Source organism: Zonotrichia leucophrys, chromosome 3 (genome assembly GCF_028769735.1).
Source record: "Zonotrichia leucophrys gambelii isolate GWCS_2022_RI chromosome 3, RI_Zleu_2.0, whole genome shotgun sequence".
In the NCBI taxonomy this organism is placed as follows: domain Eukaryota; kingdom Metazoa; phylum Chordata; class Aves; order Passeriformes; family Passerellidae; genus Zonotrichia; species Zonotrichia leucophrys.
The window spans coordinates 92,187,985-92,215,542 of NC_088172.1; the positions used below are offsets into that span (position 1 = coordinate 92,187,985).

At 42.5% G+C, this 27,558-nt stretch overlaps 1 protein-coding gene across 1 annotated transcript; it reads right to left on the bottom strand.

The window, feature by feature from the left end:
• Positions 1-78: 78 nt before the first annotated feature.
• MRPS5 (mitochondrial ribosomal protein S5) lies at positions 79-27,283 on the bottom strand. The gene is made up of 11 exons (XM_064709287.1): positions 27,206-27,283; positions 26,240-26,377; positions 16,003-16,128; positions 15,468-15,701; positions 13,023-13,057; positions 5,791-5,881; positions 4,939-4,985; positions 4,203-4,260; positions 3,315-3,377; positions 2,062-2,198; positions 79-646 (listed from the first exon to the last, which is right to left on the bottom strand). The coding sequence occupies exons 1-11, from the start codon at positions 27,270-27,272 to the stop codon at positions 422-424; spliced, it is 1,221 nt and encodes a 406-aa protein (XP_064565357.1). The 5' UTR covers positions 27,273-27,283; the 3' UTR covers positions 79-421.
• Between the last annotated feature and the right edge of the window lie 275 nt (positions 27,284-27,558).

Genomic DNA, 27,558 nt, shown 5'->3' on the forward strand with positions numbered 1-27,558 from the left:
ACTGCTGCTGCTTGCTGCAGCATCTCCCACACACCAGCACGTAACAACAACAAAAAAAGGACCCAAACAAACCCAAACTAAACCCACTCTGATGATTCTTTATTGCTTTCACAATCTTGAATTTTCAACAGTTTCCAAGAGCTTGTGAAAGAAACATGGACAAACGATCCTCTGGAATGGAGTAAATGCATGCTTGAAGCCCAAGGCTCATTCTCTGACTGCTTCCATCTAAACATTCCCACCTGGACAGGCTCAGGGGAATTGTGGGAAAGCAAACAGTGCTCCTGGATGGCAGCAGTGACACGGACGGCACGAGCCAGCTCCTGCTGCCCTCCCTGGAAGTCAAACCCAGCCAGCCTTGTCTTGAGCCAGGCTTTGCCAGCTGCTCTGAGCTGGAGACACCACGGCGGGACCGAAGCTGTCAGCACGCCGCCCGTCTGACCCCGGCCCAGGGGGATTTCAGCATTCCCTGCGCTTCCTTCACCTCCCTCCACTCCAGCTTTGTGTTGGGAACCTCATCCTCAGGCTCGGGCTCCTCCCGGACAGGCCCCTGGGGCAGGGCCACCACGATGGGCAGGGGGCCCTGCTCCTCCCGGAACTCCACCACGTAGAGGCTCTTCTGGTCTGCCAGCTGCTGGTGAGTCTCCTGGCAGCAGCACAGGGAAAGGACAACCAAAACCAGGATGAAAACTAGGATGGCTTTACTTCAGGCCAAAACTTACACACAATGTGGGGCAGGGGAAAAAGGCCCCAAAAAGTCATTTCCCAATAAACAGTTTAAGCACTGTGGAACTGAAATGACTTGTTGGGCTTATCTTACAGGGCAGCAATTCAGATAGCCAGACCTCAGGTACACTGATCAGCCCTACAGTGTCATCCCAGAGGAACTTGCTTCTGGAAAGCCATTCCCTGCTCATGAACATGCCTGTTGGCAGGAACATCTTTGTATCTTAATGTGGATATAAATTTTGCTTTGGTAACAGAAAAGTGCCTATTACTGCCCAGACAGGTGGCATTAACTAACATAAAGGTACATTCATAAAGACATGAATGTAACATTATTTTCAATTATACCTGTCCCTTGCCTACAAGGTGTTTTGATCACACTCAGATTTTATGGAGTAAATGTTTACAGGTGACAGGAAAGTTTTCCTTCTCAGGGCAGTGAAGAAAACATATCGAGTGCATAAGTCCAGAAGCAATAATTTATACAGCAGGCCTTTCTTCTGTTTGTTCTGTGGAAGATTCTCAGATACAATAATTCAAAGTACAATGCCAGACTTCCCCCAGTATGACTGCCCTGAGGCATTGCTAAGCTGGGAAATCTGTGACTCCCAGCAGGCAAAGAGGATCACGACCCCCTCACCTCCTGAGGCTGAACTGATGACATTGGCCAGGACAGGTGACAGATTTGACAGCTACAGCTCTCAGGGCTGTATTGGGAATGGAAGCAGCTAAACCTTGGCAGCCACCAAAACTGCAAACAAGGGAGATAACCAGGAATTTCCAGAGGGCTGACTCATCCTGAGGCTGCTGTTCAGAGGAAGTAGGATATAATGCTGCATGTTGGAGCTTCTCCATCAATTGCAGGCAGCTGGCTCAGACAGAGACATCTCCACTGTGAGCACTCAGAGGTGGAGGGAACACCACCACCACCTCCCTGGCTGAATTCAGAGATCTCAATTACAGCAGCAATAGAAGCAGCTGGGGCTTCAGTCCTTGCTCAATGAGAACTTGGAGCACATACAAGCAGCAGTAACCAAACCTGGCCCACAATTCCCTCTGCCCAGGAGTTTTCAGTAGTCACCAAATCCCCACCAAATGAAAGCCCAGGAATCCAGATGTCCCCTGCAGACACCTGGCTGTGGAACAGGCAGAGTTACACACAGCTCTTCCTGACTGGACAACTCCATGAAACTGCTGAGGAATGACCTCCTTTGCTGATTTGGTTTGTAAGATCACCTCATTTTAAGCCTGGAATATAAACTGTTTGCCCACAAACCATTACAACACCCATCCCCTCCTGTCCTCATACCCAATGGGCACTGGGAGTGCACCCACCTGTAGGGTCAAGCCCCTAAAGAGAGCTCTGGTGATGTTAATCAAGTTTCTGGATCCAGTGACCTTGGCATACATGTCCTTAATGCCAATTAGCCTGCAGAGGGTGATAATGGCTCGGTGGCAGTGCAGGCCATACCCTGGGGGGGAGAAACATAAATGAGCATTGTGTGATTATTTATAAATACACAATTTAGTCAGAAGAGAGCACAGAGATGTCTTCTTTGTTGTTTTTGTTACCCAGCATGGTAGAACACATTAGATGTTGAAAATAGCTCCAGGGGCTGTGCAGAGGCATCACTTCCCTTTTCCTGGCCCAGCAATTGGAATCAGTTATACTTTGTCATAATTTTAGTGGCAGAGAGTGAAGGAGAGACAAACATATTTCAAAATCCACAAACACAGAGGTTTGTGTGTGACCTGCATCCCTTTCCATCACAGAGATGGAGATTTTATCAGCTCCAATGCATAACTGTACTACACTGCCATTAATTGCAAATGGTTTCTTACACTTGCCAGGTTTTAATGGAGGAGATATTTTTTTGAAGAGTCTACTTTTGTTCCAGAGAGGTTTGTTTCACATGGCTTAGCCCTAGTGATCTTTAAAAACTGCAGGACAGTCTTGCTGCTCCTGAGTAAAGGACACAAAAAAGAAATACATCCTGGGGACCAAATGGCTGGAAAGCTGCAGAAAAGGGGTAGAATGTTTATTCTAGTGAGGTTATCGGCTTGGAGACCTTGCCAATTAGGAAACTGAGGGAGGAAAGGGGAAACCAGAAACAAAATATACAGAGACACAGATCTGAAAGAAACCCAAGGAGACAAGGGAAAGGAAAAAACCACCCCCCTAATTGATGAGCTCTCATAAAACTTCAGGTGCCACTTTCAGGAAGATCAAACTGATTTCACAACCACCAAGGCTGTAAAGGAAGGGAGACCTGGAGTGGGAGGGGTGTGAGAACTTAGAGCTCTGTACAAACCCACCAGTGGCTGGAGCAGGACCAGAGTCCACACCCAGGTAATTTAGGACTGAAGGAATTACACTCAGGAAGAGTGACAGAGCTCCCACCAGTGTCAAAGGGACAAACCCCAATTTGCAAGAGCAAAGCCATGTCAGCAGCAGTAGGAAATTCTAAAGAAAAACGACTGATGATTTTCAACATTTAAAACATGGCAGACTAGACACTACGTAAGTTTATCAAATAAATACCAGTCAGTAATTATGAAAAATTCAAAATTTAATCTTCTTTAATTACCTTTGTTTTGTTTCTTCATGCGGATTTTTGTGCTTTTAAATTTCACAGAAATGTCGTGGTAAACTGGAGGGAGGAAAAGGCATTACAGATAAATACTGTACAGATACATTACAGATTAATTCTTTCTTCTAGAAAATCTTTAGTTAGTGCCTTTATTTTTCTGAACTGGGAAGTTGGTTTTACTCTCCCCTGACTTCTTTAAAGAGGATGATTAGTCTAGGTAAATTTCTGGAATAGATTATGAATGCTCAGATACCTGTGAATACTATGTTACTATTGAAAAATAAGTAGGTGTGCCTCCAGTGAGCCTCATTTAGTTTTGACCTGAGCTCACATGACACAGTTTGACTCATATTTTTTTAATAATCTAGTTTTTAACCTAAGATTTCCCCACAGGCATCAGCATTCTTGGATTTCCATGCAGAATAGTAACAAAAAACTACCAGGAAACTTCAGGCTGACCCTCCAGCCCAGGTTCTCCCTGCCTGCTGGGTCAGCACACATGGACTGAGTCACAGGGAGTCATCTCTGACACAGCAAGGGGAAAAGCACAGGAGTTCACTGTAAAGAAAAATGCCCTTAACTCAAACTGTGCCAGAAAAGATCTCATCTTGCTATTAAGAGCCTGAAACAGTATGCATGAGGTATCCAAATTCTAAGCACAGAACCATGGAATTGTTTGGGTTGGAAAGAACCTTTTAAAGGTCAGCTGGTCTAACCCCTCCACAATAAGCAGGGAAACCTGCAACTAGACCAGGTTGTCAAGAATTATAATACAATGCATCAGACCAGAAAAACTTGATTTAACATTTTTTTTATGCTTTGCAAGTAGCTGCAACCAGTTCTTGCTGGCATATTCAGTGCTTAGATTGAAAGAATAATACTTACTTGTGTGGTTCTGATACAGCTCTATAAAGTGTAAGGAGCTTATTGCTTTATTCTTTGCCTAGGGAACAAAAGCAGAAAACATTTTTCCCCTTGAATTCTTCCGCTAAGCATTTGCAATTTACCATTATTCAGTTAATTAGATATAGAAAAAGAAAGAGAAAAACAACTTAGGAAAACAGATTTGCCACATCTAAACTCTGTGGAAATGAAGATGTTTGGTCTGGAGAAGAGGAGGCTCAGGGGAGACCTTACTGCTCCCTACAGACTCCTGAAAGGAGACCCACGTGAGGTGAGGTTTGGTCTCTTTTCCCAAGTAGCAAAGGATGGGATGAGAGGAAATTGCCTCAAGCTGTGCCAGTGGAGGTTTAGATGGGAAAAGTTTCTCCCCTGCAAGGGTTACAAGCACTGGAGCAGGCTGCCAGAGGAGTGGCTCAGTCCACCATCCCTGGAGGTGTTTGGAAGATGTGCAGACAGGGCACTGAGGCTGCTGGTGGACTGGGCAGCGTTACATCAACAGCTGGACTGGGTGATCTTAAGGGCTTTTCTAACCTAAACCATTCTATGATTATCCTAAATCATTCTGTGATTATCTGTATCAAGACAGGCAAAGCAAACACATGGATTTACTTCTTTGCAAAGCCCACAAATTATACTGATTATTAGGGAAAAAACCCATAAGTGTAGGTATGAATTATTTGTAATTGTCATCAAGTAAAAAAAAATTCAATCAACATACTTTCCTTAAAGCATTTGTCCTGTCACCTGCCTTCCCTATTGCAAAACCTGCAAGAGAGAAAGAGGCATTTTATTGCTGAGAAACAGATGATGCAGATGATCTTCAGAAAGAAAACTGGAAAAAACCAAAGAACTTCACAGCCACGTTTAGCATTTAGATTTCCACTCCACTGCACAGACCATACTCAAAAAGTGGTTCAGAGAAAATCACAGGGACAGTTTAGGAGTTATGAACACCTAACAGCTGGATGCCAACTGCTTGTTGTCAAAGGAAAAAAAAACAAGGCTTAAGCTGTTTTTGTGTGTTTGACCAAACTTTGTTTCAGACAATTGAGTAGTGGTGACTGCTTCAGACAAAAGAAATAATCCACTCTGTTTAAAAATAAAGAAGGGAATGAAGGAAAAAAGCCTGGGACAACTTCAGTTCCATCATTTAGGACATCTGGATTACAGTGATAACACATTCCATGAAGAAGCTTTCCAAAGAAGAGGCAGGAAGAGTTTTTCCAGAGTAACACAACAGAACCACACCTTCCTCTCTAGAAATTTTCCTCCACTCCCAAGTGCAAGCAACATTCAGCTGGAGGAACACACGAGGCCTTGAATCTTTCACAGAAGCAAAGTTCAGCAAAACTCTGGCTGACCATGAACACAGCTGTCTTATTAAAGCTGCCACAAAATATTCCATCACCAGATGTTACCTTGTTCATACAATAAATACATACATACAACAAATACATACATACAATAAATACATACATACATACAACAGATAGATACATACATACAATACATACAATAAATACATACATACATACAATACATACATACATACAATAAATACAACACATACCTGCAGCCCCTTTACCATTCCCAACAGCCACTAAGGCACGGACTGATTTTTTTCTGCCTTCCTTTGCCTTCATACAAAACACATTTCTCACCTGAAGAAAAAAAACCAACACAAAGTTTCCTGTTATTCTACATAATCCAAATGGGTTGGGTTTTGTTAGTTTTTATTTCTTTTTTTTTTTTTAAGAGAATCAAGTTTGCCAAAAAAAACCAAAGGTATTGGAGGTCTGTATTGTATACACTTAAAATATCTATACTATCTTTGTCAGTAGGTAGCATCTGCAGTGGGAGACTGGCTTCAAGGCATTAAATACATAAAGGTTGTTAAAAATCTCCACTCAGAGAAAAAGTTACCTCATGAAAGTTACCTTTAATGCAAGCAACCCCTCTGTTGTGTTCAGCTGCACAACAGATAATGCTCTCATGATGCCAACTTTATGTGTGATTTCAAGCATGATGAAAAAACATGGGAAAGAAATGGAAAGTAATGCTAATATTGAAAAAGTGACACCAATATTGAAGTGCCCTGCCCTCATATTTTAATCTAATTTAGAAGCACTCTCAGGAATTGCTCAAGGTCTGTTGTTGCTCTACACAAATTAAAATTTAGGACTGAAATCTACTTGCATGCTGCAGAAGGCAGCCTCAATACAGCGATGACAGCTGCTGAAAAGGAGATTCCATTTAGGAGAGGGGAAGAAGAAGGAAATAGCCTGAAGCTGTGTCAGAGGAGCTTTAGTTTGGATATCAGGAAAAAGCTTTTCACGCAGAGGGTGCTTGGGCCCTGCAACAGGCTCCCCAGGGCAGTGCTCACAGCACCAAGCCTGACACAACAATCTCAGGCACACGCTGTGACCCTTGGGTTGTTCTATGCAAGGCCAGGAGCTGGACTGGATGGTCCTGATGGGTCCCTTCCAAGTCAGAATATTCCATGATTCCATCAGCAGGTCACTGCTTTACAGCCCCCTCCTTAGATGGTTCAATACATCTCAAAGTGGACAAGAGACAGATGTACAGGTGGGAGGGAGAGCACGTTCTGGGAAAAGGGAGGACAACCAGACCTAGAGAATGCAGAATATGGCAAAAGGTCACTAAGATAATGAGATAAAGGGAAGAGACTGGTTACATGTCAGCCCAAACCAGCTTTGGTCTGCTGGGGTTTAGAAATACTTCAGAGTTTGTCCTTTGGTGAACCTGGCTCATTTGGATGTGCAAACCACAGCTCTGAGGCTGAGGCTACCTGCCTGTGAGTGGGGACCCCTAACACCAACCAGGAATTCACAATGTGCTGTACCCTTAATTCCAGGGGAGAGACAGCCAAGCAAGGAGCAGCTTAGCCAAGCAGTGATGCAGATTCATGATGCAGAACTGCAAATAATCAAACTGTATAAATATGTTTGTATTTTTGGCTGTCAGTGTGCTAGCTTTACCCACAGCACCTCTGTTGGAGCAGAACTATAAATAAATCAGATAGCTCCACTGTGTGTGCACTGACTTCTTGTACACTGGGTGAGAGAACCCAATTTTGGGACAACAATCTGAGATCCTTTGTCCATCTGTTCTAGCTCCCTTGGTTTTGTTTATATATTGAACTAAATGTTTATTTAAAGACATACTACATATGCTGTATGTAGTACATGAATTATAGACCAAGTATCAAATGATAATACGTAGCATATATAAAAATCCTGTTCCCTACATGTAATTCTTCAGTAAGCTACTCTGCTTGTAGTGTTATGCATCTGAAAGTAGATTATTAGAAAATACTTGGTCATGGTTTAAACATTCTTACTAAAATTCACCATAAGAAATCCAAACAAAGAAAAAACCAACCTGAAACCAACAACCCCCCCCCAAAATTTCAGTGTCTTCACTAGGTATGGATTATGGTTAGGGTTTCAAAAATTTCACCTTGCTTTCATTAAAATAAAGATGCTGTTTAATTCAAGGTGCCCACACATTCTAGAGAGCACTTTGAAGAAATATCAGCCTTGCCAATTGCTTATTCCAAGCTATTTTTCTTTCTTCAAACTCACTGCTGTCAAGAACAAGCTAAAAAATCACACCCCATAAGATGAAAGTGCCTGTGTAAATGGGCTATTTAGAGAAAATGCAAAATCATAATGGAAGAAAAGGGAGTGAAGCAGCATCATCTCCCCAGGAGCATCAAGAGAATACTATTTTTGCTTTGCACACACTTTTATCTTCTGCTGCCAATCTCAGTAGGTATCTGTATAAAAATAGAATCAGCACATCAAAAATAAAGGATGTAGAAATCTCCTCATGGATTATTCCTCTCCCTTTCCAGAATGTGGCAATAAAGACACATACAAGGAGCTTCTGTGCCAGTCTTCAACCAGCACAGCCTCTGGAAAGTGACTGAAACCCAGGCACAACCACCCCTAAGATCAGACTGCCACTCAAGTTAGACTGAAAGGCAAGTTTTAAACTTTGAGAGCAGATGCAGCACATGCTCAACCTAAATCCCAGTGTACCTCAAATTATCTGTCTCCTTGTATCCAGCATCCAGTGGTGAAATGCTGCAAACTCAGCTTTCTTTCTAGAACTGAGGGAAGAGCAGCACCCCAAAACCAAAATGAAACCACCTCAAACATCTGTCCAGAGGAGAAATAACAATGTGGAAGCAAGTTACACTCAAAGAAAGGCTGCTACACATTATTATCCTTTCAGCTGTTGCACTTGGTTAAAAAAGGGTCAAAATCCAACACTTCCTGTGAGGTTTTGTTTCTCTAAAAGCCAAATGAATGACTGGCCAACTTTATTGCCCTTGGGAATCCCTCCTTTCTAGAAATCCTATTTTAGCCATGATTTCTAGGAACCTGCCACCTCTAGGCCACACTCCTGACCCTGCCACTCTGCTATGCAGAGAAAAGTCTGCACAGGCTGATGCCCTCAGGGGACAGCAGTCTCTGGGCCCAGCAGCTCTCCAAGGTACAAGGGGAAATGAGATCAAATGAGAGCAGGGTGGAGTGCTGAAAGAAAAGCACTTCCATGCCAATGAGCCCAGACAGGTCAGGGGCACAGCTAAAAGGTTTGGGAATCCAGTTACCTAAAAGAATTGAGCAATCAACTTGTTAACAAAAGCCAAAGCCATGGTAGCTACACCATGTGCCCATCAGCACTCTGTGCACCAAGGGTGGAGCAGGGTGGTACCACAATGGCAGAACCCCTCCCAGCTGCAGTGTTTGCCCTGAAATGGTTCTTAACCTTCACCCTCAGAGCAGGAGGTGCTCTCCCCATCCCAGCACCCTTACAGAAAGATGGGGATGCAATCCCACACTGAGCCCTGCAAGCCAGCACAACAGAAATAACAACACTCACACAAACACAAGCAGCACTAATAACCTTGTCCTGCTCCTCTCTCTCTCCTCTCAGTGTGGCCTCCTAGTACAGCTCCCAGCTGAGTACAGATCCTTTGGACTGAGCTCCCAGAAATGCATCCTCAAAGTCACTCTGCAGCTGGAATGGCTTCATTTCCTTTAGAAGGATGAGCCATAATTATGCCCAATTAAAAGTCACTCAAAACCTTTTGGGTGTTCCAAATGTCAGTTATTCCTTCCATACAGCCTGACAGGTAAGAGATAAAAATAATCAAGTATTAATAAACAGAACAGTTGAGGGTAGCATTCCTAAACTCTACTTTTAGGGCAGACCAAAATCTTTTGAGTACTCCCAGAGTATCAGAAATACATCCCAGCACAGCACTGACCTCTCATGTTTTCCTGTCACAGGTAGCTCCAGGTGCTATGCTAAAAACTGTCTGAAATTTTCATTGCCAGTCTAAAGACACTGTCAGCATCATCTAGGGAACAGAAGACTTCCCTAAATTCTAAAAGCAAAATGTAGAGCCTACAAATACCTCAAAAGTACTTCTGAGGCAACATCTCATTAGAAGTAAATTATGACTCAAAGAGTATCCTTTATACCATGTAATTTTTTAGTCAAGGCTGTCAAACAATGGATCTCAGACACTGTAATTCATGCAGCATTTCTTTCTCACAAGCCTTTTTTTTTTTGCACTCTTTGAAAAAACAACTTCCAATGACTTATAAAGAGAAACAAAGGGGTTTAGCCTGTGCATTAAAGAACATTCTTTTTGCCACAAGTAACAAGCCTACCAAGCTGTCAAGAAGAGGCCTGATGCAGGCAGGAAGGACCTTCCTCATGTCAGAGTGACAGCAACAAGGCAAACAAGGCGTCCAGGAAGGAACAGGAGCCATCATGCAGCCACTGCCACCCAGAGCTCTCTGTCCCCTGCAGCCACCATCCCTTGTGCTGTGTTTCTGGCACTTCCTCAGAGCCCCATAACTGATGGCAGCGGCACAGATGACATTTCCAGGCTGTGTGACATCAATGACAGAGGAGCCTCCCAGTGCCACACCTGCACTGCAGCAGAGGAGGAAGGAGGAACACTCTGACTGTTGGTTAGGCAATTGTTTTCCTCACAGCTATCAGTTATGAACAAGGAACTTTCCAGTTAGAAACCTGATTAATTGAGTGAAGAACTAGTGAATTCCTGTGCTAGATGAGTCAGTACAAAGGGATTGAGTGGTTGGTTGTTTTCCTGCCTAGCAAGTTCATTAAATGAACTTTAATTTAACTTTAACTTAGCAAATCTGAGTGATCCAAATGGACTGAGACAAGAACACCTTTTGCTACTTTGCATTCTGTAGTTCAACACTCAAACACAAATCTCTGACTGTTTTTGTAGGTTTATTTAAAAATGCTAGTACCATACCTGAACCATCTGGCTCAAAACCAGATCTATTCTGACCCTGGAAAGGTTGCACTGACCCTGCTAAAATGGAGCCATGCTTGCCCAAAATTCTTCAAGTTGCCTCACCCGAAACAGGCAATGGAAACAAAAAACCATGAACAAACCAGCAAGTGATCACCAAGATCACAGTTTCCACAACTGGTAGGAGGCAATTTCAGTGTTGGACAAAACCCTTTTGAGATCTGTCTTTTGCAAAGGGCTTTATTTATAACTTTATCTTCTCCTTTAGAAAGTTCCCCTTAATGAGAAACAGAGGGCCACCAACCTCATGCTCGTGCCTTCAGGCCCTACTGAGCACAAGGTCTCACTTTCTACTTTTAATTGCACTACAAGGCAATTACTATTAAAGCACAGGATGTCATGTAGGCTACTTTTTTTTTCTGTGTTAGCATGCTCATTTTGGAGAAAAATAAAAGAAAAATTCATCTGAGGGTTGATGACACATGAAATGAAGCCGGAAAGTGAAAATAATAATGGCACATGTCAGCTGCACCTGTAGATTTTAATTACCACTGTGATTATATTATGATAGAACACCAGTTAAGCATTACCATCAGCTCTATTTAAAGAGATTGTTCTTATCTCTAATATATGAGTAGAAATGGAAATGTTGCCTTAAACTGGCAGGAAAAGTAAGAAAAGTTAACCCAAGTTCTCTATGACAACTTTAGTTCTAGTTGACATGAAAATCTGAGCTTGTCTCTATTTTTCAGTCAGGAGAAATCAAATTACAGTTTTTCTGTTTCTATATTATAAGAAAACACTTTAATAAGCAATTTCTCTCTTTGTTTAGCAAAACAGCACAGCCTTTTCAGTAGCATAATCACAAGAAAAAGGGCCTATTATACCTTTGTTCATAAGGCAGTCCTTTAAAAATGGCTCTGAGTTTCTTGCTGTGAAGCACAACTTCCCAGCAAATATTATTTTAATCTCCTGTACTGTTGTGAAGGCAAATATAATGGAAAACACATCCAGAAATAGCAGCATGTCTCTCACCTATTTAAGCCAGGAATGCTAAAATGATCTATTTATTTCAAAACTTGTACTTGTTATCAGAAAATTGTAAGACTCAATTATCTTGAGCTCACTGCTTATTTTGAACAGAGAATTTTTGCTGCTGCTATTTTTCTGCAAAAACATTCCACTTTCTCAGATCGTCACAACTGTGGCAATCTCATGTAACAACAGAGCCCCAGCCTGCTTTCAAAAGCTCTTTTATTACTCAAATATAATAAAGCATTGAGACAGATTTCTGCAGCACATGGAACCACTGCAGAGCAACTCAGCTCTGCTGTGTGTAAATAATTCTGCCAGTACAGCAGGGCAAAGTCCCCTGCTCTGGCACCCAAATGAGAGCCAGCTGTGACAGCAGCATCCAACATCCTCTGCTCTGCCATGGGCCCCTTCAGGCAGCAGAAGGCACTGCCAGCTCAGGGCTTGGCAACAAAAATCACTTCTTTGAGAAACAGTTCCTGTGCAATTCCGTTTTTACAAATGGCCTTCAAACACAGACTCAGCCAAAGGCCAAGGGCTCCACATGGTCTTTGCTGTATCAGTCAAAGCCCATGGTGTGGTCCAGTCCACTCTAAAAACCCAATGAGATATGAAAATGGTTTAACAGGCCACAGATTTTGTCTCCCCATCCCTTCTGAGAGATTACCTAACTTGTTTTTAAAAAAGCTCCAATGACAGACATTCCATATACTCCCAATTCATTCCAGCATTCAAATTCCCATTTGCAAGTCATTCTTTATGTCTAAATTTACCTTGCTTTTTATTTATATCCATTGCTTTTTATCCTTTGCTTTTTATCCTTACAGCAGACATCTAAAACAGTTTACATCTTTCCCCTCTGCAGGATTAAAAAAAAAAAAAAAAACAAAAACAGAAACCAACTCATGATTTTTAACTACCCAGACTGAGATTTCAATACAGCATCACTGTTTTTTTTCCACATCTCAGGAGGTACCAAAGCCCACTGCCACAAGCAAAGATTTGGATTTATCCAGAAAACACTCAAACCACTGGACAGAATTCCAGCTGATGGTCATCTCAGCAAAATGCAGAAAGATAATCAAGGGCAAGGAAACCCATTTGCACATTTACCAGAACAGGAGAGAAGCCTCACATGCATTTCTGGAGTACAGCTGTCAGGTAGCTCAGCTTCTGACTTGCCTGGTTATTCTTTTAACTTTCAGACAAGGAGCTGGTGTGAATCAGGCTATTTTGTTAAGAAAATGTTTCTCTTAGCCCTTCTCTCTCAAATGAAGAGCCAAGGCAACTCACTTTCTCATAGGTTGTGCAGCTGAAACAGAAAACCAGACTAATTCCTACTGCTACCATTCTGACTTAGCAAAGACTTGTTAAATAATTCCAAGGTCAATATAAAGTAGTGATAATTCTTCAAAGTCCCTGGAAAGATTTGCAATGCTTACCTCAATGACTCTTGTTTCAAAATCTTCATAAGTTTCTGTAGGGAGAAAAACAGAGTGTTATATTTCCTTGTGTTCCTTGTCTATCAGCACACCCTCCTGTAGGTGGTACAAATTAAGAAGGACACAACTTTTGTGGAGCTGTAATTTATAAAGCAGTCTCAGCAAGAAGTAGGAAAGGTAAGATAATTTGAACCAGCAGTGTAAACTGCCTTCTTCCCTAAATAACTGCTCTGAAACCTCAAATAAACCTCAAATTTTATATATACAGAGCAAAAGCTGTAAATCATTAAAATCACCAGATGGGTAATTTCCACTATGACTAAAGTATTATTCAAATTTTTTCAGAATATTCTGAAGCTTTTATCATATAATTAACAGGGATTCAAAGAGATTTGGGGTTTGGACTAGATGACCTGATAAAAAGCCTCTTCCAATTCAACCTATTCTTTGATCCTATGGAAATGGAAGCACTTCTGTATCCACACTTTTGTGAAATTCCAGAAAGGGGAGGGGGAGCATGAAAAAAACCAATATATGACCACTTCAAATAACCATAGTCCTTACAACCTCTTGCTTTTCCAACTCATCCCATAAACAAGAGTATTTCAGTATAACACAGGAAACCTTTACTTGGTGTTGCTACAGTGAGATTTTGGAGGAAAGCTTAAAAGGCTGTAATGGTGTAGAACTGGGGCCTCAGTCCTTGACCAAACATTGGTTTATTATTTACCCAAAACCTCCAAGATGTTTATAAACATGATAATCTTGGCACAGTTTAGAGATCTGTCAGTTTAGAGATCTGTCAGGCTGCACAAAGCAGGTTTCTAGCTGACAGTAAGGATATGAATCCCAGCAGGCACTCTCTGATCCCCCTGAAGCTCTTCAGCTGCTAAAGAAACACTGCAAATCTGGGAGAAAAGCAATTTGATTTCTGAGCAGAAAACACTGTTCCTTCTGCACTCCTAGCTGGCACAAAAGTGCCACCAGGGAATCCAGTCATGGCACAGCCTCAGGCCAAAAGGATTCTTTGGGTTTGGTAGTTTCAGGTCTGCTCTTCCTATCACCTTGACATTGCTTTGCACACAGGGATTGTCCCAATTCCCCTGCAGAATCATTAATCCTCTGAATAAAAAGAAACTGAAAGAACTGTGGGGGTCTGAAGATCCCCAACATTTTTAGCAGACTAAAAGGAAATCAGTGCATGCTAACCAGAAACTGCTTTTTCTCAAACTCATCTATAATACAGGCTGACAGCTTCATTCTCCTATTTTGATTGCAGTGCCCTTTCCTCTTTTTGGCAGAACTTGATCCGACTGGAACAGGCTCCACACTGCCCACTTTAATGCAAGTAATCCATATCAGTAGTACCAGCCAAAAGCAAAACCAAGGCAAACACCACAAGGTAAAGTTCACAAATGCATAAACACTGTTTACAACAGCTGTCACTTCTTTTAGTGGGATAAACTCAACACAGTCTTGTGTTGAGAGTATGGAACTCTCATATAAAACCATGGCACTTCCTTGACCTGCTCCATGTTCCACCACTGACTTATGGGGAATTTGGAGCAATTAATCTCTCAGATCTCCTATTTTCACATTGACAGATTCAGTGACAGCTGGCCAAGTCCACTGCCCCATCACTGCCTTCCACAGAATATTTGCTTTTAGGGTATCAACATGAAATGCAACAGTGCTAGAAAATACCACCTGTCTTTCTCAGCTCCTCTTGTCAGTAAGCAGAGTTTCACAATAAAAACTCAGCCCAACAGGAACTGACAAGTCTTTTTCATGTTTAATTAGTTGAAAAAGATTAGGTTTCTAAATGTTAAAGCTACTACAGAATCTCTAGTAGTCTGAATAACAGCACTGTACAAAAGTCACCTCTCTGCTGTACATATAAAAGCTCTAGCTTCACTATATTGAACTACTTAGGAAATAAAAAATAACTTTTATAGTTATTATGGTAGTTATTTATTGCAGCTTCTTCTAAAAGCTACATTCAAACTACATAATCTTTAACCCTATTTCATTATTTGAACTAGAATTTCAACAAGATTGATTTATCCCACAGGATCCTTTAAGAAACTATAAAAAAAACATGACTGTACTTTCATACTCAAGACAATTGATGGTGGACACAGAACATTTCCATCCTTCAAGATTGCTGTAGCAGTCTGACAGAACAGAGTGCTCTGTAATACCACATAAAATCATTGTCTGTAATGGAACAGAACAGTCTAACAGCTGCAGGAAATAAAGCAGTGAAATTTTAACAGATTTCACTGGTGTGAGCAGTACCTGCTCTTTGATTTAGCTTGCTTGTGTGTGGGCCTGGAACAAAGTACAAAACCAATTTTCATTCACAGAAAAAGCCTGGATCTCACTTTCTCCAAGTCTCCCCTCAGAAAGGCAAAGGGAGAGGCAGAAGATAATTGGTTTTCTTACCTCCATTAGGACCAGGGTCAGGAGGATCCAGAATGACACCTCCCCAGCACTTTCCACTCCACCCTCCCTCTCTCTTAATTTTTATTTTCTTTTTCTTCTCAAATGTATCTCTCTGCTGAATGATTTCAGACTGAATTCTCTCTCGTTCTTCTTTTTTTCGCTGGGAAACTTCCTGCACTTTCCCAGTTTGCAGCACAGGAGCATTAAGACCAGGCCAGAGGAAACCAGAACGTCCTTAGAAATAACAGAGAAAAATTATGCTTTGCTCCAAATTAGAATTGCAACTCTGCACTCAGGAAAAATGCAGTGAAATGGAAAATTCTCACATATTTCAAGTGCATTCTATGATGCAGAATTTATAACTGGAAAAGCAAAACCAACATTAAATAATCATATCAAGATTTTTTTGTTTAAAGACAAAAATATCTCAAGCAGTTCTGGCATCACAGAAAGGAACTTTGTCCATTTATGAAATCAAGAAACACTGCACACAAAAACATCAAGATGTGTTTTCAGCTTTGTATTTATGATCTACCTTCACCAATCTCCTGGCCTCTATTGAGATTCTTCCTTAGCTTTTTCTTCTTTTTCTTTCCTCTTCCTTTCTTTACTCCCACGCCAGTCTCTGCCAAAGCTCCTTTCCAGAGCTGATCAGCTGTCACTGAAATAAAAAATAAAACTTCCATAAGTTATATTCAAAAACAGCTTACACTGGAAACTGAAGCAGAACAAAAAATAACCCCAAACTTGAAACCTGCCTGATCTTTGCTTTGCTGGAATTTAAACTGTAGAAAGTGATTTCCTACTCTGTGCATATGTATTTGGTGCAGAGATGTGTCTCTACTCCTGATTACTGCACTGAGAGAGGCCCACAGCCAAGGGCATGTTTTTTACAAGGTTTTTCAAGAGTGATTTAAGGACAAGTAACCAGTATGGTATTCATTTCCAGGTCATGAAAAGAAAATCATTCATTAGTAACTCAGAGCAGCAATACCTTGCAGTACTTATCCAAGGACATTGATCAGTGACAGTCAATTTGAATCACCCCTAGAAATATCCAAGGGCTACCCTGCTTTAAAATGCACAAAACACAAAAAATTAGGCAAAACATAAACCTGCTGCTCTTCAGAAGTTCTGAAAATATAATGTCCCCCTTATTGCCTGTGTGAGTGGAAAGGAATGTGAGGAGAAAGGAATACAAAACACTTTAACAGCATCATCACAGAGCTCTGGCTCTGCCAGGCCTCCTCAGGCAGTGGCTGTGGCCAGGACCATGCACTGCCTTGGGGCTTCACCCAGCACAGCAGAGCAAGACTTAGGAAACAAATTCAGTAGATACCTGCAAACTCCTACTCACCCAGCTGATGGCAATACAGGACACCACAGCAGCTTAGACAAAAAAAACCAAAAAAAAACCAAAAAAACCCCCAAAAAAACCCAACAAAAAAACCCCAAAAAAACCAAAAAAAAAAAAAAAAAAAGAAAAAGAAGAAAAAAACTATACCAAAAAGAAACTGATTATGTGAAAAGACACCATATATAATATTTCTCAGATTCCCAGGATGGGTCAGGCTGGCAGGGACCACTGTGGGACATCTGCTCCAACCTCCCTGCTCCAGCAGGGCCATCCCAGAGCACAGGGCACAGGATGGTGTCCAGGTGGTTCTTGGCTATCCCCAGTGAGGGAGACTCCACAGCCTCTGGGCAATCTGTCCCAGTGCTCGGGCACTGCACAGGGAAGTTCTTCCTCATGTTCAGGTGGAGCTTCCTAAGCCTCAGTTCCTGCCCCATTGTCCCACTGCCTCTGGACAGAGCCTGGTCCATGCTCTGGCTCCTCCCTGCAGGCACTGGCAGACATGGATGAGGTTCCTCTCGGGGTCTCTTCTCCAGCTGAGCAGCCCCAGCTCCCCCAGCCTCTCCTCAGAGCTGAGGGGCTCCAGTCCCTTCCCCATCTCTGTCCCCCTCTGCTGGACCCGCTCCAGGAGCTCCAGGTCTCTCTTGTCCTGAGGATGCCACAATTGGAGCCAGCACTCCAGACTGGCCTCCCCAGGGCTGAGCAGAGGGGCAGGATCCCCTCCCTGCCCTGCTGGCACTGCAGCTCCTGGTGCAGCCCAGGGTCCCCTTGGCCTCTTGTCCCCAGGGCAGGGCTGGCCCATGGACAGCTCCTTGTCCAGCAGCACCCCCAGGTCCTTCTGTGCAGAGCTGCTGCCCAGCAGGGCACCCCAGCCTGTGCTGGTGCCTGGGGCTGTTCCTGCCCAGCTGCAGGACTCTGCACTTGCCCCTGTGAAATTCCAGGAGGTTCTTCCCTGCCCATCTCTCCAGCCAGAATGCAGCAGCATCACCAAGGTTCTGTCTGCAGACCAATGCTATTGCGTGCTTGAGCCAGGGGCAGTGTAAATCATGTCTTCTCTGATTACAAACTGATTTTATTTATTTAAAATAGACAAAAAAAACTCAGTAAAAACTTTTAACCAGGGGAATTAAAACAACAATAAAATCACTACCACTTCCCACCAGCAATCAATTATTTTCAGAACAATGTGCTTGAGAGATCCTCCCCCACAGACTGGAAAATGCTTTGGAACTGGGAAAGCTCTGCCATCCTGAAGGACAGAAACAATCCAGGATGCCCAGAGGTGCCACTGAGTGCCCAGGTTCATTTTTGTACTAAGTTAGTTTAAGGCGTCAAGGTGGCACTTCCAAAAGTTTGACCCACACCTATGCACTCAAATATCTTTTTCCAAGCAGGAAGCATAACTGATTCCTTTTTGAGAATCCTGAATCCAGCAAAGCTCAGCACACAAGGAAGGACACACAACTCTGCAAGCCCAGGGAGCTACAAAACTATATTACCTCAAGACAGCCAAGAGCAGGGTGGCCTCCACATACCCAAAAAACATGGGTTATGAACAGCTCAACAAGGCAAAACATGGAACAGGGATTTGGGCTCTACTGCAGACAAGTGCAAATCTGTGTATTACAGACCAGCACAAATGCCCATGGATAACAGCAAAGTTTATCCCACTTCTTATATGCTGTGAGGCAAGAACTGAAAAGCCTCCTGGGTAGGCTTTAGTCCCTGTAAAAAAGATGTTTTTGTCTGAAATTACATGCTCTTTTCTAGACATTCAAGTAAACCCCAATGGCCAGAGGTTTGGAAGTTAAAACAAATCCCACAAACAGCAGCTGCATCAAATGGCTTAAAACCAGGGTCTGAACTGTCAGCCACTAAAAACCTTCCAGCTGATTACAACACATCAATGCAGGTAGCTGTGAGCTAAGTGTGTGTGTGGGAAACAAAACCAACAAAAAACCCCACCAAAACCAACAAAAACTTACATAAAAATGCATTACCTACCTAGTGCAAAAATTTTTTTTGGAGGAAAAAAAGCAAAGTAAGTAGGTAATGTGTTTTTCAGTAAATCATGTTAAGTTGGCTATGGGGCTGCTCCATTAGGTGGAAGGCTGATCATCAATCCTGGGAAGCTTCTTAGCTGATTCAGAAAACACTGTGTAACCAGCAATTCTTTTTTAAAAATGATAATCCTGCTAGCCTGGAAATATGGAATCATAATAAAGGTGCGCACATTTTTCTTTGCATGGCTATTTTTAAGCTGGAGCAGTCCCTCAATCTGCAGTTTGGGTGACCCTACTAAGGGTCAAACAGCTACAAAAGAGGCTGCAGAGGGGCAGCAACAAGCAGCTAAGAGAAAAGGGCAGCTCTGGAGCTGGTGAAATATGCCAAAAAAAATCCTGCTCTTTGAGCTGCACTCCAAATATACATACAATCAGATCACTTTAATTCCAATAGAGGGAAGTAGCAAAGGTCACAGAGTCAGGACATTGTGTTGCACCAGAGGAGAACATTCAATGCCAACACATCCATGAAGAACAGGTCAGGCTGAGTCAAGCTTTGGCCTCAAGCACTGCACAAATCCTGACAAAATTAGAACCAGATGAAAACATCACATTTGGTCCCAAAGTGCAGCTCATCTCATCAGTCTACAATAATACCATCATGTGTTTGGAAAGCAGCTGCATTTAATGAAACACATCAGAAGCCTGCAGGCTGCTGAGTTCTTTATAGGATGGAGGTATCACGCTGATTTTAAGACAAAGTGACAAGAATGGGATGTGAAAGGGATAGGCTGTCATCAGGAGCACTGCAGTGCTGGGGACATTGCTTATGACAGACAGACAACCCACCACTGGAGAAAATAAAAATCTGTGTGTAAGAAAGGTCAATCTGACTTGGCAGCAAAGCACCAAGGTGATTAGTGAGCACACACACAGGCAGGAGGAGAGGATGATTTGGAGGAAGTAACTGCAGGCAGAAAGCAGGACCAGTGCACTGCCTTCACACTTGTGGAGATGCTCTGGAATTAACACTACAGCAGACATGCAGTGTCTTTGAGATTTATGGGCTTATTTTATTTTGCCTTTGTGAAATAGGATGTTGCATGCATTCCTCAGGAGCTAAAATAAAACCAGTCATAAAAGCCACTCCACATTTTTAGTCAGTTACCCAAAAGCACAGAGCTACTGAGTGGGGGGAAAAAGTGTCATCTTTAGGATTTTATTTTATAGACTAGAAAAAGATCCACTACTGAACTGAGCTGAAAGCATGCTTCATGCAAGCTGATCACTAACAACAGTAAGTCTGTGTAACATCACTCCATTTTTGCTTAATCTACACAAAAGGTATTTGTAATACTCTGGAAATTATCTGGGTTTTTGTCTTTTTATATTATCCCTGAAAAGCTGGAATGAGACAGGTAATTATCAGATTAATATTTGGCCACACCTCAGTAAACCAAAAGTATTGGAAGACTTGCTGTAAGCCCCATCAGAAACCAGTATCCTAGATACTCATTAACTGAGATTAAAATCAGATTTCTTTGTCTCCTGGAAGATGAGTTCACAGCTAGCTGAGCACACAAAGAAAGACAAAGAGCAGTAAGCTGGAAAACTGAAGGGAATAAAAGGAGAAGAAAGAATCAATTTTCTAAAGCAGCTAAGTAGGCTCACTTCTTTCCAATACAAGTAATCTTTCCCTAAGGTTTTTGGTGACAAATAGCTTGTGGCAGCACAGTAGCAGATATAGAAAGACATTAATATTGGCATAATAAAAAGAGTAAAGAACTGTTATAATAATCATACTTCTACTTACAGTAAACAGTGCCTCAGTGCACTGCTGTCCACTAACACCATTACATTTGTGCAGCTGTACTACCTAAGGAACACAGTAAGGTCTTTTCCATCACTTACATTCTCTTCCAAGTTTCAGCCTGGAATACACACTTTTATTAACAGATGAAATCTTAGAAAACACCAATTGCCACCATCTCCAAACAAAAATAGGATTTAGAAAGAAATGCTTCACGCATATGAAATATGAATGAGCAGAGAATGTGCTGCTACAAATTTAATGATAAATTACAGTCTATACACAGCTGTTTAATGACCACAGTGAGACATTTCTTCTTGCATGCAGACCTTTAACTTCATTAATTTACCCCTTTTGCTTAATCCAGAAGTTTAACACACTTATCTGGAACCTGGAGACCCACACACTTCCTGAATTGAAGGACTTCAACCTTGGTCTCCCATTTTCTGCAGGAATGTACATCTCTCTGTTGTTTCACAAACACCATTCCAAAAAATAACTTTCTGCTTTCAGCTCCCTTTCCACATGTACTTCAAAGATTCCTAGGAGAGAGGCTGGCACAGAGCAGGCCACATCAACAACCCTAACCAGGATTTGGCAAAGAACTGCAATTTAAGTAGCTTAGGTGAGGAAAAGGAGTGATCCAAATCTAAGCTTATGATGTCATATTCTCTCTCCAGCACCTTACAAAATGTGCCTGACAACAATATCCTTAACTACAAAGCATTTAGGGTAAAGGTGCTAGGAAAAAACATACACAGAGCAGCTGTCTGAAGAGCAAAACCTACAACTCAATGCAGTGGCTGAACATGACTGAAATAATTTAGATGTCATTTCCAATTGAATGTATTACCATTCAACTTCAAGCTCAATTCTTATGAGTGGCTGCAGTCATTCTCACAATTACATTAAAACCCACTTCCAAAACAACAGCAGTGAACCATCCAAAACAAAGATGGAGTTTGACTTTATCCACCTTAATCATCTTCAGCTGAACTCATACACTGCTCAAAACCTGTCAACTCAGTTCACACCATCTGTTATTCCTGAGGAGTTATGTTCCTAATGTGTTTTCCTCCTAGCTTTAAACATGGAAGTCTTTCATTCCAAGACTACTCAGGCTTTGTAAAGTTACTTATGGAAAATGCTTAACTCCTCTAGGTTGAATCCTCTCCTCCATGACTCAAAAGGGAATATTCTGCAGATGAAAATACAAAGAGATTTATTAATGAGAGAAAAATGGAACAATGGCATTCGAATACCAGAGGGATCACTGTTAACATGTGAGATTCTACAGCAGACTCATCAACAGCAGTGTGCCCATCCCAAATGAGAGCTGCTCTTGCCACTTGACCTCTGCAATGCCACTGCCATCATATGACATCAGTTTCCTGATCTCCTGTCTAACCCTGGCCCACGAGCAGAAAACCATGGATCTATAAGATCAATAAAAAATGAGATATAGTGCCAGATTACTCTTATTAGTATTAAGTCACCACACTCAAAACATTGTTTTCTTCAAAGAAAGAGACCCTTTCTCAAAAGAGACCTCTCGGATTTTAAAAATGGCAGTGTGTGATGCATATCTGAAACTGAGTTCTGCTGGAAGAGAAGACAAAAATCTCCCCCTCCCTGGTGAGGCCATTAAAAACCAGGGCTGCTTAAGCAAAATACATTCTCCTCTTTGCCATTCTGCCCCCAGCCCCTGCAGATGGCATCTTCTGAGGGTATCAAAAGGTCTGAGGGTATCAGAGGGTTCTGAGGGTATCATCTGTGAGCTCTCCAGGGCTTTCCACAAACCTGGGCAGCCCTGAGGACTGTGAAATGTTCAGTCTGGACAGCCCTGCTGAGTCCCACAGCAGTGACTGCTGCAGCATCATCCAGCTGCCAGAATCTGGGCACTGGAAATGTCTCACCAGGACAAGGGCTACAGCAACACCACCAAAATCAACATGAGGCCATCCAAGGGATCACTACCATGGGACAGACATAAAAATGGTTTTAGATAAAAGTTAACAGGTTAAAAATATGAACTGCACATACCTGGTATGTTTCCATTGAAAACTTAAGCTCAGGTCTACTTCTCACTGATAGAAGGATTTCCACAAGAGTGAAACAGGGAAAAAAGCCTCATCTACCACCAAACTTTCTCTGTTTGACTTTGTTAATACAAGTCTGAAGCTCTTGGGGATACCTATTTATTCATAGTAATTTGATAACATTGCTAAAAAATTAAAAAGCTCTAATTATGTGGATTGCATAAAAATTTTGTTTAGGTGGGCCTGCAAATCTGTTGACACATAAAGACATCTATAGTCTAATTATTTTTTTCCCCAGGATAGAATGGGAAAGTTTTGGGCATTTTCCTCAAAATCCAGACACAAAACTTGCATCCTGATAGTACAACAAAACCTGGAAAATATTCCAAAAGATGCATTCACAGTGCTGCACTGACGCAGGAAATAACCCCACTTAACTGCAAGCCCTGAGCACACTTCCACAGTGCACTCAGATTAGAATTTCTCATTTTCTAAAACTGGCAATTTGTCACAATGTCAGCAGAAGCTGCAGACGTGGGATTGTCAGGTTGATTGTCAGTCTCAATTTAAACCCTGAATAAATCCAGCTACAATTCCAGCATCTGAGAAATTGTATTTTTTCCCTTTATAACATTTTATGAAAAACCAAGGACCTTAAATGTGGCTAGTATATGTTGCTGTAAATGCTACCATCTTTTGAAGGTTGTTTTGATATTAAAGTTTTCATTTTTTATTTTTAGTAACTATCATGTCTCAGTGTTACCAGATGGATATGGAGAAATTCCAGCGAGGTTTCTGCAAACTAAACACCTTTGGCTTGGTTCAGCTCCTCAAAACAAAATTAAAATCAGAGGCTAAATGCCTTTGAAAAGTAGTATCATGAAACTATCAAAATAAATACTCTAAAAAAAGTCCAATCAAATAAAAACCCAATAGAATTGTGCCTCTCCAGGTACAATTAACTATAAGGCATTCAGTCCCCTTTCTTTTGACTAAAAGCAATTAACTAACTATTTTTCAACATACAGACAACTCTCTTGTAAAAGGAAAAAAAAAATTAAAAGCAGTGGTACCGATGTAACTCTTTACATCCTTAATGCTGAAACATCAAAACTCTTCTTAAGGTACCACTGATAATGACAAGAGGCAGCTCTGTAATTATTTATCTGGAATGCTCCTTCTTCAAGAAAAATTCTAAATTGAAGAAGTAAGTATTTTTAAATTTTGATCATGGAGTTAGACATGGCTGTCAAATTGAATAATTTATCCCAAGGAAAACTCACATAAGACTACAAAACCATGGTACAAAATGGAATTAAGGAGCAGCCTCATGGAAGGTGTAAGAAAGGTGACAGAAGTGCCTTTGGAACAAGATGCTCTTTAAGGCCCTTCCTACCCAAACCATTCTGTGATGCCATGAGTGGCTCCCAAGGATAAATAATGGAATCACCTGTGAGTAGGACAGTCTAATTTTTATATAGTCCCAGTATCAAATAAAAGCTCTTTATCTCCCATGCACTTGGACACATAACAGATGATGACAAAATCATGCTGCTTTGGATGCCTGGGGTCAAAGAAAATTCCTAGGGCTGGGAGACAGCCAAAGCAGTAAATGAAAACTGAACTGCTTCCCATGGTCAGGAGGCTGGAAAGGGGAAAGAATAAGCCTGGAATAAGAAGATAATTTTACATTATTTCATTAAAAACTCATTGAAATATGTCACAGGATAGGAATAAGTCCCTGTGTCTGTTTTTGTGTCAGAGCTGAAGGAGAGAGCTACCTGGGTAAGAATCAGAGACAAATGCCTAGGGTAATTGCAGTTCCTCCTATTTAAATGAATTCCTTCTCTTTAAACCAGTCAAACCATTAAAAATAAGAGTTATGGTGAAGGTACAGATGACCTTACCAACAACAGCCTGGTGATATTGCCCAAGGAATGATGGAAGATCATTAAGCATTCACTAAGGAGAGAGAAAAATCCAGTCACCCTTCCCAGGCACAAAGCTCTGTCATTTGGCTGACATTTCACTTGACAGCTACTCCACATAAAATGGTCACATCTGCATTTTAAATGGTGCCACTTCTGAAGCAACTGCAGTGCTAAGGATTTGAGTGATTTCTACTGTTTGTATCCACTTCATTTGCATTGTGAAGATTTTGCTTTTTACTTCTGTAAGAGAAAGTGTTCTTAGAATAATTGTATTTTGAAATACAAAACCCTGAGTCTTCTGAATCTCATGGCTACTGTCTCTGCTTCATACATAAAGGAGGTACACTTTCATTTTTCCAGGTTGTTACACCTCATTAAATAAGACAATAGTTTTAGGTAGTTTGCCTAAATATAGCAAATTTTACTAAACAACACCGATGCCATCACAGCAAATATTTCTAATTCAGTCATTTAACCAGACATCTGGAAAAGCTCCTGGTAAAACAGAGCTCATCCAGAGCTTGTGAGTATGAATACAAGGCTAATTAAGGAAATAATCTAACCTACAAATCCTAATCACGCTGCAATCACTTGTGGTGCTACATGCTTAATTTAAGATAAACAAAATAACAACAGAGGGTGGCTTCTTACATATTCTCATCTTGCTGCTGCTTGTCTGAACGAGTTCTCCCTGCAGGTGGCATCCTTAGAAAGCCTTTTCCATGCAGAGCCTGCAGCTCTCACTGCAGCCTTTCCCAAGCCTTTGGAGACCTCTCCACCCTCAATTACTTGGAACCAGTCAATGGCCAAAATTTACAGGATAAGATGAGCAGCAAGCCCAGACTGACTGATTAACCCCTTCTCTTGAGCAGTTGTAAAGAAAGGAAATGCAGTATTCTGCACCCAGGTGTTGAGAATGGGAAGAGACCACCAGTTCTGAGAGGCTGGTTCTGCAGAGCTCTTAAATTCTATGGATCAGAAACAATCAAATTTTGACCCTCTAATTGCTGCAGTTATCTCTGCCATGGACTGTGTCCTTGCCATTTCTTCTCTCCCCCTGTGGGACAGGAATTGAGAGCACAAAGCAGGTGGAAAAGCCCCCCAGGTACCTCAGCTCACAGCCCTGAGTGTGGATTTAAACAGCCAGCACTCCTCAGCTATGGCAAGCATGGGGGAAATTCCTTTAGGGCTGAGGAAAACACTGCACCAGAGCGGGCAATCTGCAGGGCTGTTACCAACAGGTTTTGTGTAACTCCTTCTTGTGTTGCAGGAATTTCACCTTTGAGGCAGCACAGCTTGAACAGGAGGCCTTGCCTGTGGCTCAAAAAAGGTGATAAACACACAATTTATACTCTGAATAAAGGCCTAGGAAACAGAGGGGAAGCTACTTCCTCCTCCCATCCAATGACACACATTAGATGGAGTCACTGTGACACAAAGCAAGCCCTAGTTTGCTACTAAAAGATGATAAACTGATTTTGTGCACACACTTCTGTCAACACCTGCAGCTGCCCCTGTAATCTCAGGAGACACAAAAAGTCAGCACATACAGATTTTCACGTCTCTCCAAAGCAGAGTTTTCTTTCCCTCTCCTGATTGTTACAGTTAATAATTTTTATGCACCTCAGGACTTACAGGTATTGAAGAAGCTGCTTTTCCTGCACTGCTCCAGTGTCCCAGTCCAGGGGGCAGAGAGGGAGCACCGTGTCTGGAGAGCCCATGCCAGGCTGGAGTAGGAGCTGCAGCTCCCTCCCACTGGCACAGGAGCAAACCCTGGGAACAGAGACACACAGGTGTTTATACCCAGCACATTTCCTTCCTCAAAGCTGTGGTTTCTGCAAATATAGGCATGGGAAGGGAAGCCAGGGATTTTCAAAGGGAATCAGACTTGAACCTTTTGTCTTGAAGTGCAAAGCAGAATGTGGGAGGGAAAAACACTGCAACAGAAAATGTCACAAAGAGAAGAAGGCACTCTATCTGGCTGATAGAGTGATTTTAATAAATTATTAAGAAGTAGTTGCAGCCTTTTATTTTTCCTGGCTAACCTGCAAGAAATGATTGGGGTTTTTTAAGGATGTTCTTGTGACTAGACTGTGGAAATATTTCCCTTCACTAAGGAAAAACCACCAGCCTGTTTTCAAGCCCTTCTTAATGTTCAGGCTCTAATATCACAGTTTGGCGCCACTTCATTACAGATTGCCCTCAGGATGAAGAGAGACCTGAAATTCATTAACTGCTGAGATTTGGCTGAAGAAAAGAAAGGCCAGAAAGTTTCCAGAGGACTGTGGAAAATAAAGATGCTTGTTCCCTTCCTTCTAAGTATACTTTAAAAAATAATACATTTGAATTTCAGAAAGTGACTGCACAGGATCCATGTGCCCATGGATGAGGACGTGCCCATGGATGTGCCCATGGATGCCCAGATGTGCCCATGGATGTCTGGCTGCGCCCATGGATGCCTGCCTGTGCCCATGGAGAGATGTCCGTGTGTGCCCCCTGATCGCGCTCCCCTCCCCCTGCAGGTCCCCCCCGCCTCCCTGCCGGTGCCGGTGCCCGCTGCCCTCCCCGCAGAGGCTGCCCCGGCTCCCGCTGCCCCATCACCTCTCCAGGCCGCCCGGAGCGCGCCGCGGGCACAGGCCCGCCCGGCCGCCACCACCGCCGCCGCCATGCCGGGCCCGCGCCCCCTCCCGGCCGCCGTAGCGAGGTGCCCCGCGCGGTGCCTGATCACACAGCGCAGCGAGCGAGCGCGGCTGGGGATAAAGCGGGCGGAGAGGGAAGGGCAGCGGCTGCCGCTCAGCTGGAGCTTTGCTGCCGCTGTAGTGACGCCTCTGCCGACACTGTCCCCTGCACCCTTAACAATCCCGCAGGCAGGCAGGCGCAGGACAGCCGCAGAGGGAAAGGCCCTGGCAGGTCCCCAGTGCCGCTATGGCGGGGCCCGGCCGTGCGTGCGGAGC